Source organism: Prionailurus bengalensis, chromosome B1 (genome assembly GCF_016509475.1).
Source record: "Prionailurus bengalensis isolate Pbe53 chromosome B1, Fcat_Pben_1.1_paternal_pri, whole genome shotgun sequence".
In the NCBI taxonomy this organism is placed as follows: Eukaryota; Metazoa; Chordata; class Mammalia; order Carnivora; family Felidae; genus Prionailurus; species Prionailurus bengalensis.
This window is the reverse complement of record NC_057344.1, coordinates 71,247,722-71,260,783: the sequence shown is the minus strand read 5'-3', so window position 1 is coordinate 71,260,783 and position 13,062 is coordinate 71,247,722. Positions and strand designations below refer to the sequence as shown.

General features: G+C 35.9%; 1 protein-coding gene across 2 annotated transcripts in view; it reads right to left on the bottom strand.

Moving 5' to 3' along the window:
- The window catches only part of PDGFC (platelet derived growth factor C), a 206,676-nt gene that overhangs the window by 4,371 nt on the left and 189,243 nt on the right, over positions 1-13,062 (bottom strand). The window contains exons 4-6 of one of the 2 annotated variants that reach the window (XM_043566784.1): positions 9,287-9,494; positions 4,227-4,255; positions 4,038-4,141 (exon numbers count right to left, since the gene is read on the bottom strand). In XM_043566784.1, the coding sequence (XP_043422719.1) occupies positions 4,038-4,141; positions 4,227-4,255; positions 9,287-9,494 (341 nt within the window). Of the gene's footprint in view, positions 1-4,037; positions 4,256-9,286; positions 9,495-13,062 lie in introns of both variants that reach the window. The other variant, XM_043566782.1, reaches the window with a different exon arrangement.

The window sequence follows — 13,062 nt, the reverse complement described above, 5'->3', positions numbered from 1 at the left end:
GAGGGTGGGGAATAAAGATGAGTGGGAGTATAGCTAATATATATTCAGGGCTTGAAATATGCCAGACCCGGTTCTAAGTGTTGTGTCAGCTCCTTTAACCCTCACAGTAAGGTATGAGCATTAGATATTCACTTCACACATGAGGAACCTGAGGTGCAAGAGAGTAGAAGCAATTTGCCCCAAGTCACACAGCTAACAAATGTCAGCTTCAAGCCTTGGCTTCACAGATGGTTTTCTTCAGTACTGCAATGTAATGTTATCTTTGTTCTTTTTGGTTCTCAATTCGGTAAAAACAAATAAAAATAAACAATAATTCTGAATGACATAGCAAAAAAAAATCTCTAATAAACATGTCTTTGAAGTTCTACATATGCACAGAAGATGGGCTAGTTACGCTAGGACCGGCAGGAAACTAGGATGTATTTTGAGGAGGACGTAACATCTGAGCTCATATATATGTAAAGTTCCTGTCGTGCTTTCTGAAAAATCCTTTTGTGAGATAGAAAAATCTTTAAGGGAACTTTGAGGGCGGCAAAACTGGCTTCCAATAAATAGTATCTGGTACTTGATGTAAAAAGTAGTAAGAATCTTTTTAATAAGAAGATTATGCTGTAATATTGGGGCGCCTGGGTGGCTCAGTCCATCGGGTGTCAGACTTTGGCTCAGGTCACGATCTCATGGTTCACGAGTTCGAGCCCCGCGTGGGGCTCTGTGCTGACAGCTCGGAGCCTGGAGCCTGCTTCAGATTCTGTGTATCCCTCTCTCTGCCTCTCCCCTGCTTGCACTCTGCCTCTTTCTCTCTCTCAAAAATAAATAAACATTAAAACAATTAAAAATTATGCTATGTAACAATACTATCGTCTTATGTATTACAAGCCTTTTAATTTTCTAAACTTATTTTTGAAACAATGGTTGAACAAAAACCACCGAAAGTGGTAAAGGAACCCAAATGGGGAATAATTGTTATATTTGTAGTAACACAAGGAACATAATTCAGCTTATTAGTTAAGGAAACTGGTATAACAGAGGTGAAAGAGAGAAGAATTAGGGTATCTAAGCTCTGTCTTTGCTTCTGTCTTCTCCATGAGGTGGAATAGTCTTCAAACTGAAAACTGGAACAATACGAATAAGAAAGGAATCATCAAAAGGAATTAAGGCCCAAGATGGGCTTCACTGCAAATGAATTAAATCTTTGGGTCCAGATTCATGGTATTCAATGATTTAATGATTTTTAGCACTATTTGAAATTCTGTTCAAAAATAATTTCACTTCTCTAGGAGTAGTACTAAGCTCAGAACTTACTTCCAAAATATACGACTGAGAAAAATTTAGGTCTCAGAAATGATCAATTACACCAAACAAATAACGCCCCCCTTTTCTTTTAATAAGGTGTTTTGTTAACAAAAACACTATCACAGAAAAAAATCAACGATCCCCGCAAAGCATTATAAAAAATTAAGACATGATGGTTACTGGAGATACTTGTGAGAAATGTGAAGTAGGCAACAATACAGTTATATATATCTACGCGTGCGTTAGAGATGCTTTGTGGGAAGCTTGTAAGAGGTAATCATGGAATTAGATAAACATCCATAGCTGTATATGTGTACACACAGATAATGCACATATAACCACCCCACCCAAAGACTAAAGAATAATGGAGTGATGTCATTCTGGAAGGCCAGTAAGTTTACAAGTACTTCCCATAGTCCCTTCTCACACAAGAGTTTTATCTGAGATTATAAAATAGATACCTCATACTCTGTGACAAAATTTTTTTCAATGTTTATTTATCTTTGAGAGAAAGAGAGAGAGCGTGGGTGGGGGAGGGGCAAAGAGAGAGGGGGGCAGGGGATCTGAAGCGGGCTCTGTGCTGTAAGCAGAGAGCCCAGTGTGGGGACTGAACTCACAAACTTGAGACCAAGACCTGAGCTGAAGTCAGAAGCTTAACCAACTGAGCCACCCAGGTGACCCCTGGGGCAACTTATCTTAATAACCCTAAAACCGATGTGATTTGAAAAGAAATTTATAAGTATAGGATGGAGGAGGATATGCTTGACCCAAGGACTGATTTAACGAAAGAAAGCATGATGTGGACTCAGCATCCGATAAACTTGTTTTAAAAAGGCTAATACGACTGCTCAGGGTTGTATAGCTCTTAGAATGGTGGCTATAAACCCAAAAGTTGTTGGCTAAATCAGGTTCTGCAAATATATCGTATTTAATAAGGACTGGCTTTAGAAAGCCCCAAACTGAATGATTTTAGGTGAGAAAAGATCACTCTGGTTTAATTCCTATTCTCATCACATCCTTTCATGGTCACCGATCAATTCTGATGCCTGCCTTGCTTGTAAGGCGGTTTATTTAATCTGTTTAGAACGACTGTATTAAGGGTTTTTTTTTTTTTCTGGACTCCCAGATTCCCAGTTCACAGAGGAGCAATAAGACCGACCTCTGGGCACAGCCTGGCTGGAGCTCTCTGAGCCACCAAGCTCATGATTAGCTCCTTCTGAAACTAGAGTGGAGACGATTCCCAGCACAAGAATCTTGAGAAGCATGGGATGTAGAAACGAAAGTAGCACATGACTGATGGTGGTAAAGAGTCCATTTTTATCACAGACTGCCAGTTTGGGACATTACTTTCCACAGACTGCAATCTAGTAATTGTCATGGAATAACACAGCTGGGAAAAACCTGGCAGGTTATTCTATTTTACATTTATTTTACAGGGGTAAGTGCCCTGCTGATGGTCACAAGTTAACCGTAGATCTAGGATGAAAACAGTGTTCCTTATCTATTGGAATCCAATGCTTTTGTCCCACTTTATCAGCTGCCAACACAATACTGCTGAAGGGTAGGACAGCCATGTCATATAAAGTGCAGTTTATGACGCTGGGTATATTTAGATGACTAACAGATAAAGAATTTTATTAATGTCCTTATGCACATGAAAAATTATTTCATTTGGTTAGTAGGTATTTATTTTGTGTTGTTCTTTTATTTAGTGTAAAAAATGAAAAGTAATGAGATGCAATGATACAGAAATGAAGTCAGAAGGGCAGATTTTGACTTGATATAATTTAAACGTTTTATAAGATTAAAGCTGACTCATCAAGAGTGTTTTGCTTCCTGGTATAGGAATGCTACACAAGGCTCCTGGAGAAAGGCTGGGTATAACTGGGGATATTCTAGCAAAAACAACAATTTGGAGTGTGTAAGTTCTAAGGTTCCCAAGGTCTGAAAAACAATCATTACTAACATTTAATATTTATATTTTCCTTAATTCCACAGAATAAAAAGATGAAAGGAATCCATAAAGGGTTTAACATGCTTTTCGGGGCAACATGAATAATAGGAAGATTGGTAAAATTACGAATGTATCTACTTGGGATTTATGTGCCCATGTTGCCTCAAATGGAAAAAGAAATATCAAAGATCTCCTTTCTCCAACATAGACAATCATTTCTTTAAGTCTGTCTTTAAAATATTTTCCCTTAGGGATGCCTGGGGGCTCAGTCAGTTAAGGGTCCGACTTCAGCTCAGGTCATGATCTCGCGGTTCGTGAGTTCCAGCCCCGCATCGGGCTCTGTGCTGACAGCTCAGAGCCTGGAGCCTGTTTCCGATTCTCTCCCACTCCCTGGCTCCCACTGTCTCTCAAAAACAAATGAACATTAAAAAACAAAAAAAAATATATTAAAATATTTTCCCTTTGCATTTGGAAAAGTTTAAAGTTGAAAAGTTTCACCCATTTTCTCCTCTGCAGAACACATTTTCGTTTTTGTAGGACAGATGAAACCCTCACTGACCGCCCATGTTGTATTGTCAGAGGACAAACTTTCTACAGCTTTAACGCCTGGACATTTGAGTTAAAGGTCCTAATTTTAAAAAATGAAAACATGAACTAGTTTGTAAGCCTTATTTCTTTCCCTCCCCTCACGGATGCTGTGTCTCCTTTCCGAATAACAATCCATTGCAGATACACAGTTTTGTTATCTTCTGAGATGTGGAGGAACCCGAAAAGAAAATGACACACCTACCTCATGGTATTTTTTAGTGACTTTACTCGGGACGCACTGACACTCATTGCAGTTGTGGAGACAGCAGGCACAGTTTCCACCACAGCGTTTAACCAGGAGACAACCTGGCCAGAAAATGGTATCGGTTCTCTTTAGTTCTTCCCTTATGGACACCGAGAAGTTACGAGGTGTGCAGCTGTATAGTCTTACCTCCTCTTTTAGAAGGTTCAGATCCACCACTACATGGCATAAAAGGAAGCAAAGAAAAATACATGTTCATGCCTTGAGCCTGAATTCATCTATCTCATCAGACTCTTTTCACAGAGGAACCGATCTTGTTTCACAAACAATACGGCCAACGATATCCCTTCTTATTTTAACTAGGTTTTAGGGCTATTGCAGCTCGCCAGTGGGACTTTCATTTTATAGTAAACAAAGCTTCATTATGACTGACTGACCAATAAAGAGATACCATTGTGCAATATTAAGACCAGAGCCAACAAAACAGTCGAGAGCTATAAATAGGAAACTTTATAGAGAAAAAGAGGGCTACACCTTTTAACCCTCGTAAAACAGTAAACAAGGAGAGCACTGGAGGAAATAATAGAATGTAAAATGATGAATGCTTTGATTAAAAAACAAATGGAATTTTTAAAAGGATTAGAAGCTCATGCAATTAATGAAGAACAACTTACAGAAACTTGCAGACAGAACTTTACATAACTTTTTTTGGCAATAAGACCCAGAAAATGTACAAAAGGCATGAAGAGAATGAAGTTTTGAGGACAACGGAGTAGGCCGTGAGTGAAAAAAAAAAAAAAAAAAGATACATTTTAAAAGGGCTGAGGTTGCTGAAAACCTCTGCTTCCGATGCATGGAGTAATTCATAAAGTCTGAAATTCAGCTTAAGGAGACTCCTTCAGAATTCTATTCTTCTCCTTCTAAAGGAGGGAAGAAGTGTCGAATTTGTAACAATTGTCTCTATTCTTTTGGTAAGTTGGTTAACTATATAGTGTTTTATCCTTCAAAAGAATACCTACTTGTGAAGACCAAACAAAATATTCTTTCATCAGATTGTTGGAGTAAATTCTGAAAGCATCATTGTTTTTAACTAGAAAATGATACTTGCCTCAGTTAAATGATAGCAAAATAGCATGTCATACTTAATATGAATTTATATATAACATGAATAGTACTTAACCGTTAGCATAAGCAACTTTATAATTTTAATGTCTGCCTTATGACTTTGCCTTTTTCCCTCCCTAGAAACAGTCAAATAATAGCAGTTCCAATAAAATTGAAGAGTTTTGGATAACACACAATTCATCAGAAATTTTTCTTCAAAAATAAAGATTTTATTAAAATTTGGAATATTACCTAAATATAATAAATCTAGTTAAATACCTTTACTAACATTATAAAGAAGAATTGAAAAAAAAAGAAATACATTTTCTGGTTAAAGATGGCTTCAAGCAATAATAATCACTATGTACTCCAGTTTTAAAGAATTAAGTGCCAAAAAAAAAATTGAAAAAAAATATTGGGGGTGCCTGGGTGGCTCAGTTGGTTAAGTGTCCGACTTCAGCTCAGGTCATGATCTCATGGTTCATGGGTTCAAGCCTTGCATCAGGCTCTGTGCTAAACACTTGCTCAGAGCGGAGAGCCTGCTGCAGATTCTGTCTCCTTTGCTCTCTGCCCCTCCCCTGCTTGCACTCTGTCTCACATTGTCTTTCAAAAACGAATAAATGTAAAAAAAAAAAAAAAAATTAAGTGCCAGTATTTTAAAATAATTTTCAAATGACAAGGTGATTAAGAATCAAGTGCTTGTTTTCTTGTTGCCTGTTTTACAATTCTGTATTTACTTGTACACATGATAAAATTTTCCTAAAATGTCAAAGGAAGCCAATGGAAGTATTTTCAATAAACAGATTGTAAATCATGCATATGCAATTGTAAATTATAAGCACATGTAAACTATATGGTTGATTAAAACCTTGGTCAAGTATAAGGAAACGTCAAGGAAATGCCAATTCAAAAGGTTCATTTCAATATCCTATTTAGCTAAACAATTATTTTTTCCAACTCAATAGAAAACCGTTGTTTTGAGTATTTAAAGATTTCCCTTTCAACTGAAAATTGATCATGTGAAGGAAAGCTTTTAAATATTTAAGAGGAAATGAGTTCATTCTTTTGAGTATCATAAAAGACCAACTTATCTCTAATAAAAGTAATGAGATAATTGAGTTAAATCATGTCACACATTTCACCCGATTTCATTTCACTGAACTAACAGTTATTTGTACATACTACTCTTTCATTGTGAAAGCTGTATATGAGTTTATCTGCATCTTTTCTCTAGAAGTTAGTATCTGGGCAAGAAGGGTTTAGAAAGTCTAAAACATGCACAAACATACAAAAGCCGGTTGCCAACACTTTGAACGCTGATTTAAGATTTATACCTCTTTAGAATGTGAATGAAGCTCTTAGCCTTCAAAGGCTATTCATCTACCTCAGTGTTAAACACACTATTTCATGCAACTAGAAAATGAGACTGTATATGTTCACTTTAAAATGTTTACTTAACCACAATAAAAGGTTAGATAGATTTCCCAAGTGAACTGAGTTATGATACCTGCTGCAATGTGAAAATTTAAACACCCTTGCAACTTGGCTTCCACTCATTTATCATGTTTGACACAAAAGTCAAAGCCTTTTTTAAGTAAGCCTGACTTAGAAAATAAGGTATTTTCTTTTTCCGCAGTAGCAATGTATGAATGAAAACCTTAAGCCAGAGGAAGAAAAGGGGAAAAAAACGAAAAACATGAACGCAGTCCACACCGGGCTAAAAAATACAATTAAGGATTTTCAATGTGGCATATCTTATTTGAAATTTAAGCTTCCCACTTGTAAGGCTTCAAGCTCATCTAAGCTTCATTAAAATAAGTCATGTGACTATAATTTAATGTCATGAATTCTCCATAAATTCTCCAAACATTGTGAAGAACTTCTATGCCAAAAAAAAAAAAAAAAAAAAAAAAGAACAAAAAAGAGAAAGATCATGTCCAACACATACCCTTTTTTTTTTTAAATAACTTAGCTATAATATTATGGAAGTTTCCCTCTGCAAAATATTTGAAAAATCAAAATCGGTGTTCGGGTTCTTTACATCCTTTTCATAACTACTCCCTGAGACAATAAATACATGCATTAGTTTGTCTTTCTAAAGAATGAAGATTTTGAGCGTAGCGCCAATTAAAGTTGTTTTTCCTAATGCACATTTTCTTGTTCAGATTCACCCATACTGCAAGTTTTACTAAAAAGGTAATACCCCCGGAAAACAAATCATGGTTACACTTCACTTTGTTCCTTGTTCATTCTTTTAAGATATTCAGCCCAAGGATATTCTATTACTGCAATGCAATCTGAGGGTGGTCTTTCTAAGATGAATGTGGTAATACTGTGATATGTTTATTCTGTGGAAAATCAATTTTGATGTCTAATTAGAAGCTTTTAAACATTTTACTCCTTGTTCCTTTGTAGAAAGACCCTTGGGAGGGGAGTTGGTTTTGTCTATATAGATGTTATCCCACACCTGCATTTTAGTTTACGTAGAGTTCCAAAAATATACACTGCTTTTCTCACACTTACTGTATGCTTAAAAAGTTAATAGTTTTGGCAAACTGCAAAGGACATCAATTTGGAAAGTGCTAAATGAATATTTGAAAGAGCTGGTTCAGTGCTGGATGCTTTTAAATACATGCTAGCCTCTGGCCAAATCTTCACTGAAGCACCAGGTGGAGAGGTGCAGGCTTAAAGGCATGGCTAGAGGGGAGATTTTTAGGCTGGAATCCTGAGATCAGCTGTCAAAAACAAGATCTGAGCTTAGAACCTGGTTTACTCCCTTTGCTTCTTCCAGATCAACATGATAATCTACTTCAAATTTAACAAAGGCTCTATTCACAAGTGTTTCAGCCAGCCTTGCAGATCTTCATTTTCCTGTTCCTAAGTGGGAGGGAAGGGAAGTGTTCGTAAGTTATTCATCAAGTTATTCATCAAGATCCAATCTTATAAATATGCAACAGCTTTCAGCATCTGGACAGGATTCCGCTGCCCATGTACTTTAACACCAATTTCAAATATTGCTGAAAGGAAACCACGTCTGTTGGCATAGCAAAATATCATGGTTGGGCAAGTCTGAACATGACCTGCTGAGATTAAAGCTCTTGATCCAGAAGGGCTGCAACTCTTAGCAGGAAAGGGCAGGAATCGGGTTTCTTTCTGACAAGATTTAGAAGAACAAGTCTGGTGCAATCTGCCCTTGTGAATTGCTCAAACCAACTAAACCTTGTTCCTTCTATATAAATTCTCCAAACTGTCATTCCATTCTCTAGAGTGATCCTGGATAGATTTCAATGTTTCTTTCTGAGAACCTGAAAGAGATTTTTTTTTTGGAGTGCATTATAATTCACCAGTTATTTCTGTTGTGTGTTCATTTGTGTCTGATATGGATACTTTCCAATCCTGACGTCACTAGGAAAATGAACTAACCTTAGAGAAGACTCAATTAACATTATTCCCAATTTCTTGACCATGTGGAATTAAGTTTAATCATCAACACTTTCACTCTTGAAGGGAGATAGGCTCATACGGTCAAGTGATCATTTCAGAGGCAGACTTTCAGAGAGAAAAATTATCATGGTGGGAATTTCTTTAGGTCATTCTTTTCTTGCTCTGAATTCTATCTTGGAAACTACTAGTCCCATTTTATGGTGAGCCACTGTTATTTTCTGTATTATTTATAGAAGTTTGCAGGCTTAGGAGATGGAAATTAATATAATCCTGACCCATGAGGAGATGGTAGATAACGATTTTGGTTTTTCTCCCTTTTCTAGGCCCAAACCTGGTTTAGCAGCTAAGGTAGCCTTTCTTGAGTCTCTAAATCAATATACCCTCCAAATTAGATTTGAATAAGCAAAAATTCTCATGAAATATAAAAGAGGACTTCATCAAAATGATATTTTTGAATTAAAGAAATGACACAATTATTCAGCAAAACTGTCCTTTTTAATTTTCAAACCCACTGAATTACAATTACTTCTCTTTGTATGCACTCTCATTTACTATGTAAATATGCTCAAATGTTACAAAAATGGGTTAAATATATCACTGAAGAATTTTAAACTCTACTCATTGGAAGCTATGGTAGAAGAATCTGAAACATTAGCTGTTGAGAAAATCAAATGAGGTTCGAATCTGAAGACAGAACTTACCTCTGGATTTTCTTCCAAAAACAAAAGCTTTGCCAAGAAGTTGCCAAGTTGGCCTGTACAGATCTTCCAAGTCCAATTGCCATCTATCTGGTTCAAGATACCGAATAAGATCTTCCAAGGTACTAAAGGCGGTGACAGCGTTATTAAGCAGATCCAGAGGCAAAGCTGAAGGGGGTAACACTGAAGGGCTCACGGCCTCTGTGAATTGCTGAAAGCAAAATGAATCTTACGTTAACTGTTTTAAAAATGACGATGTATTTCTTCTGGACTCATGCACGAGGTTAGGCAAACTAAGGCTGAAAATGCAAGGGAAAGGAAACTATATTCAACATAGACGAGAACTGCTCTGCAAAGACTTCGTGTAGATGAATTCCAATAAATTTTCTGTGCAGTCAATGAGAAGGACATTAACTTTCATCATCACAAACCATGGCGGATGTGGATATCTGTTGCTTAAATACGAAGAAAATGTCTTCATGGTTCAATTAGGGGCTTAAAATAGAAACTATAATACAGTTTACCAGATTTTTCTTTTGCTTTTCACTTTTCATTTTCCTCAATCTGGAAAAATCACCAGGGAGTTATGCAAATGAGTGTCAGATCAATTATAAACATAATATAAAATAATTAAGCCATGAAGAATTAGAACAAACACAGGCGAAAAGCCTTTCACACTGGAGAAGGACTTGTTAGCCAAAGTAGCCCACAAACAAGCCATAAAAAAAGAACTTTGATAAATTTGCCCATACTTTTTTTTTTTTTTAAATAAACAGGATTAAAAGACAGACACTGGGAGAACACCCTGATAAATGACCTGTAACAGGATTAGTGTCCAGAATATATAAAAAAACTCCAACAACTTGATAGAGAATGGGTAAATTCCAGACAAGAAGTCTGAATGGCCAATAGATATATAAAAACATGCTAAAATCCATTAGTTATCAGAGAAGTGCAAAACAACATGAGGTATTATTTCACATACAAAAAAAGGAGATGCAGGGATTGAAAAGAAAGGATGGCCAAGGATGTGGGTAAATTGGAATTTCTCTGTTCCGCTTGCAGAAGTGAATGTAAATTAGTACATCCACTTCCGCTGATTTAATGGATGTACACAGGATATTAGAGTTAAGATTTATATGATGTATGTCCCTGTAATTCACTTTTGTATTAAAAAAAAGGGTTTATGTCCTCTTATTTGTGCACATGGAAATATATGCAAAAAAATCCATCACAGTGCTGTTTGAAATAGAGAAAACTTCAAAGTAATCTGAATGGCCATGGATAGAGCAATGGATTAAAATGCATCATTTTTAATGGTAAACAAAAATGAGGCCACGATTTCAATAAACGTTCAATAACAAACTTGCCCCTCCAACCACAAATTTTTAGAGTGGACTAAAGTTAGGCAGTGGTAGATGAGAACTGAAATCGAACCAGGCAAAATAAATACATGAACAAATGCTTAACTTAATTGTTATTCTTATTTTTAAGTTTATTTCGAGAGAGACAGAAAGAGAGAGTGGGGTGAAGGGCAGAGAGAGAGAGACAGAGAGAGAATCCCAAGTAGGCTCTGCACTGTCAGCACAGAGCTCGACGTGGGGTGCTCGAACTCATCAATCGCGAGATCATGACTGGAGCCGAAACCAAGAGTTGGACGTCTAACCAACTGAGCCACCCAGGAGCCCCAATTATTTTTACTTACTTATTTACTTATTTATTTATTATAATTTTTTAAAGTTTTATTTATTTAAGTAATCTCTAAACCCAACATAGGACTCGAACTCACAATCCCAAGATCAAGAGTTGCATGTTCTTCCAACTGATCCAGCCAGGCACCCTTGTTTTTATTTATTATTATTTTTTTTTCAGAGGAGGAGAGATGAAGAGTATGGAAGAAAACATTTGTGTGGGTTGCTGTTCATTACAGTAGTATTTACAATAACAGAAAATTGATAATAAATCTAAATTTATAGTATTGGAAATGTTAATTGCACTGTACTCAAACTGAAATAGTGTACCTTCATTAAACATTAAGTCCTCTAAGCATTTTTATTCACAAAAGAAATGCCTAGTATGTAGTAAATGACAAAAAAAAAAACCCAGCCTATATAAATATACCTTGATTTAATATACATTACTGTATATAATATACATGTCTATATTTTTAATGTTTTTATAATAAATATGGATTCCTTTTAGAGATCCAGTAAAAATAACATTTGTTGTAATAATTAAAAAAAAAACTATCATGTAAGTTCTTCCTTTTCATCTTTATTACTTGGATCCTGGGCTAGATACTGGAAACAATCTATTCTATTCAGCAGACTCTAATGTTGTCTCCTTGCCTTCAGTCTTTCTTTATTCCCTTTATTCTGTGCTGCATAACCTCGGGTTAATCTACCTAAAATAAGTTATCACTGATCATGTGATGAGTCTGGACAAATGCCTAGAGTGATTTCTCATCTGGAGGATAAAATCCAAATTCCTCACCCTGCATTCAGGATCCTCACAATCTGACCTTGGCTCACCTTTCCCATTTAATCCTCTACTCATCAAAGACATGCACATTTTGTTCCAATCAATCCAGTCTCTTCACTAACTACTGCACATGTCATATTCATCGCAGACCTTGTACCTCCATCCATGCTAAATACTGCTCTCCGTCCCCCATATGCAAAGCTCTCTCCTGTGATCCGCATAATAAATCTTTACCATTTATAATGGCCTTTCTTGAAACATGATTCACCCATGAAAACTTCCTTAATAACAGGGCTATTGTTGGCCATATATCTCAATTGTGTCAATTTGAAAAAGATCCTCTCTCTGCGCTATTCTGTGGGCACACGGCTTGAAAAGCAAAAGCTGTTTTATAAATTAGAAAAAGGACAAAAGAAGAGAAAAGAAGAGAGAAAGAAAGAAAGAAAGAAAGAAAGAAAGAAAGAAAGAAAGAGAAAGAAAGAGGAAGGGGAGGGGAGGGGAGAAGAGAAAAGAAAAGAAAAGAAAAGAAAAGAAAAGAAAAGAAAAGAAAAGAAAAGAGAAAAGGACCACTGTTCTCTGCGGCAGGCATATCCCCTGATGAGGCTCATAAGCTTCATGGGTGCAGATCCTTCTCTGCCCACAGGAAGAGAGGCATTTTTATAGAGCATAATCATCAGAAATGAATGTGGCAGTCTTGGGTCAACACTGATTTCATTCTTATTTTAAAGATCTAATTTCAATAATGTCAAGAGTCTGGCTAAAGTATTAGCACGAAGATGTTTTCAATTATTCAATCCAACTTTTGAGAGTAGAAACCAAATGTAATACATTTCTGTTTACCTCTAGTATTTTTTAGTTGTCCAAGAAGTGCAAAACTGCTCTGATAGAGAATATTATAATTGATAACTATATTATGGATATAAATAAACAATTGTATGATAAAAGCTTTCATTGTTGATATAACCAATTTGGTTAATATTGATTAAGTTTGCAATGTGAAAAGGTTAATGCAAATGTTTTGCAAATTTTTAAAATATAAGCCAAATGTATGTTTATATAAAGTGAAATTAAGGGCCAGTAATACTCAAAGAATAACTGAGTTATTACTCATGATTATGACGATATGAAACAAATCAAATATGTCATGATCTGCACACAGAGAGTAAATGTAGAAAGCTAATACAACAATATATTACTCAATAAGATGTCAGAGTGCAGATGTATATTTTAGGTATGATATAAAATTGTTATTTAAGCCATTTTCAATTAGATCATAATCCAAGAATGGCTTATTTTGC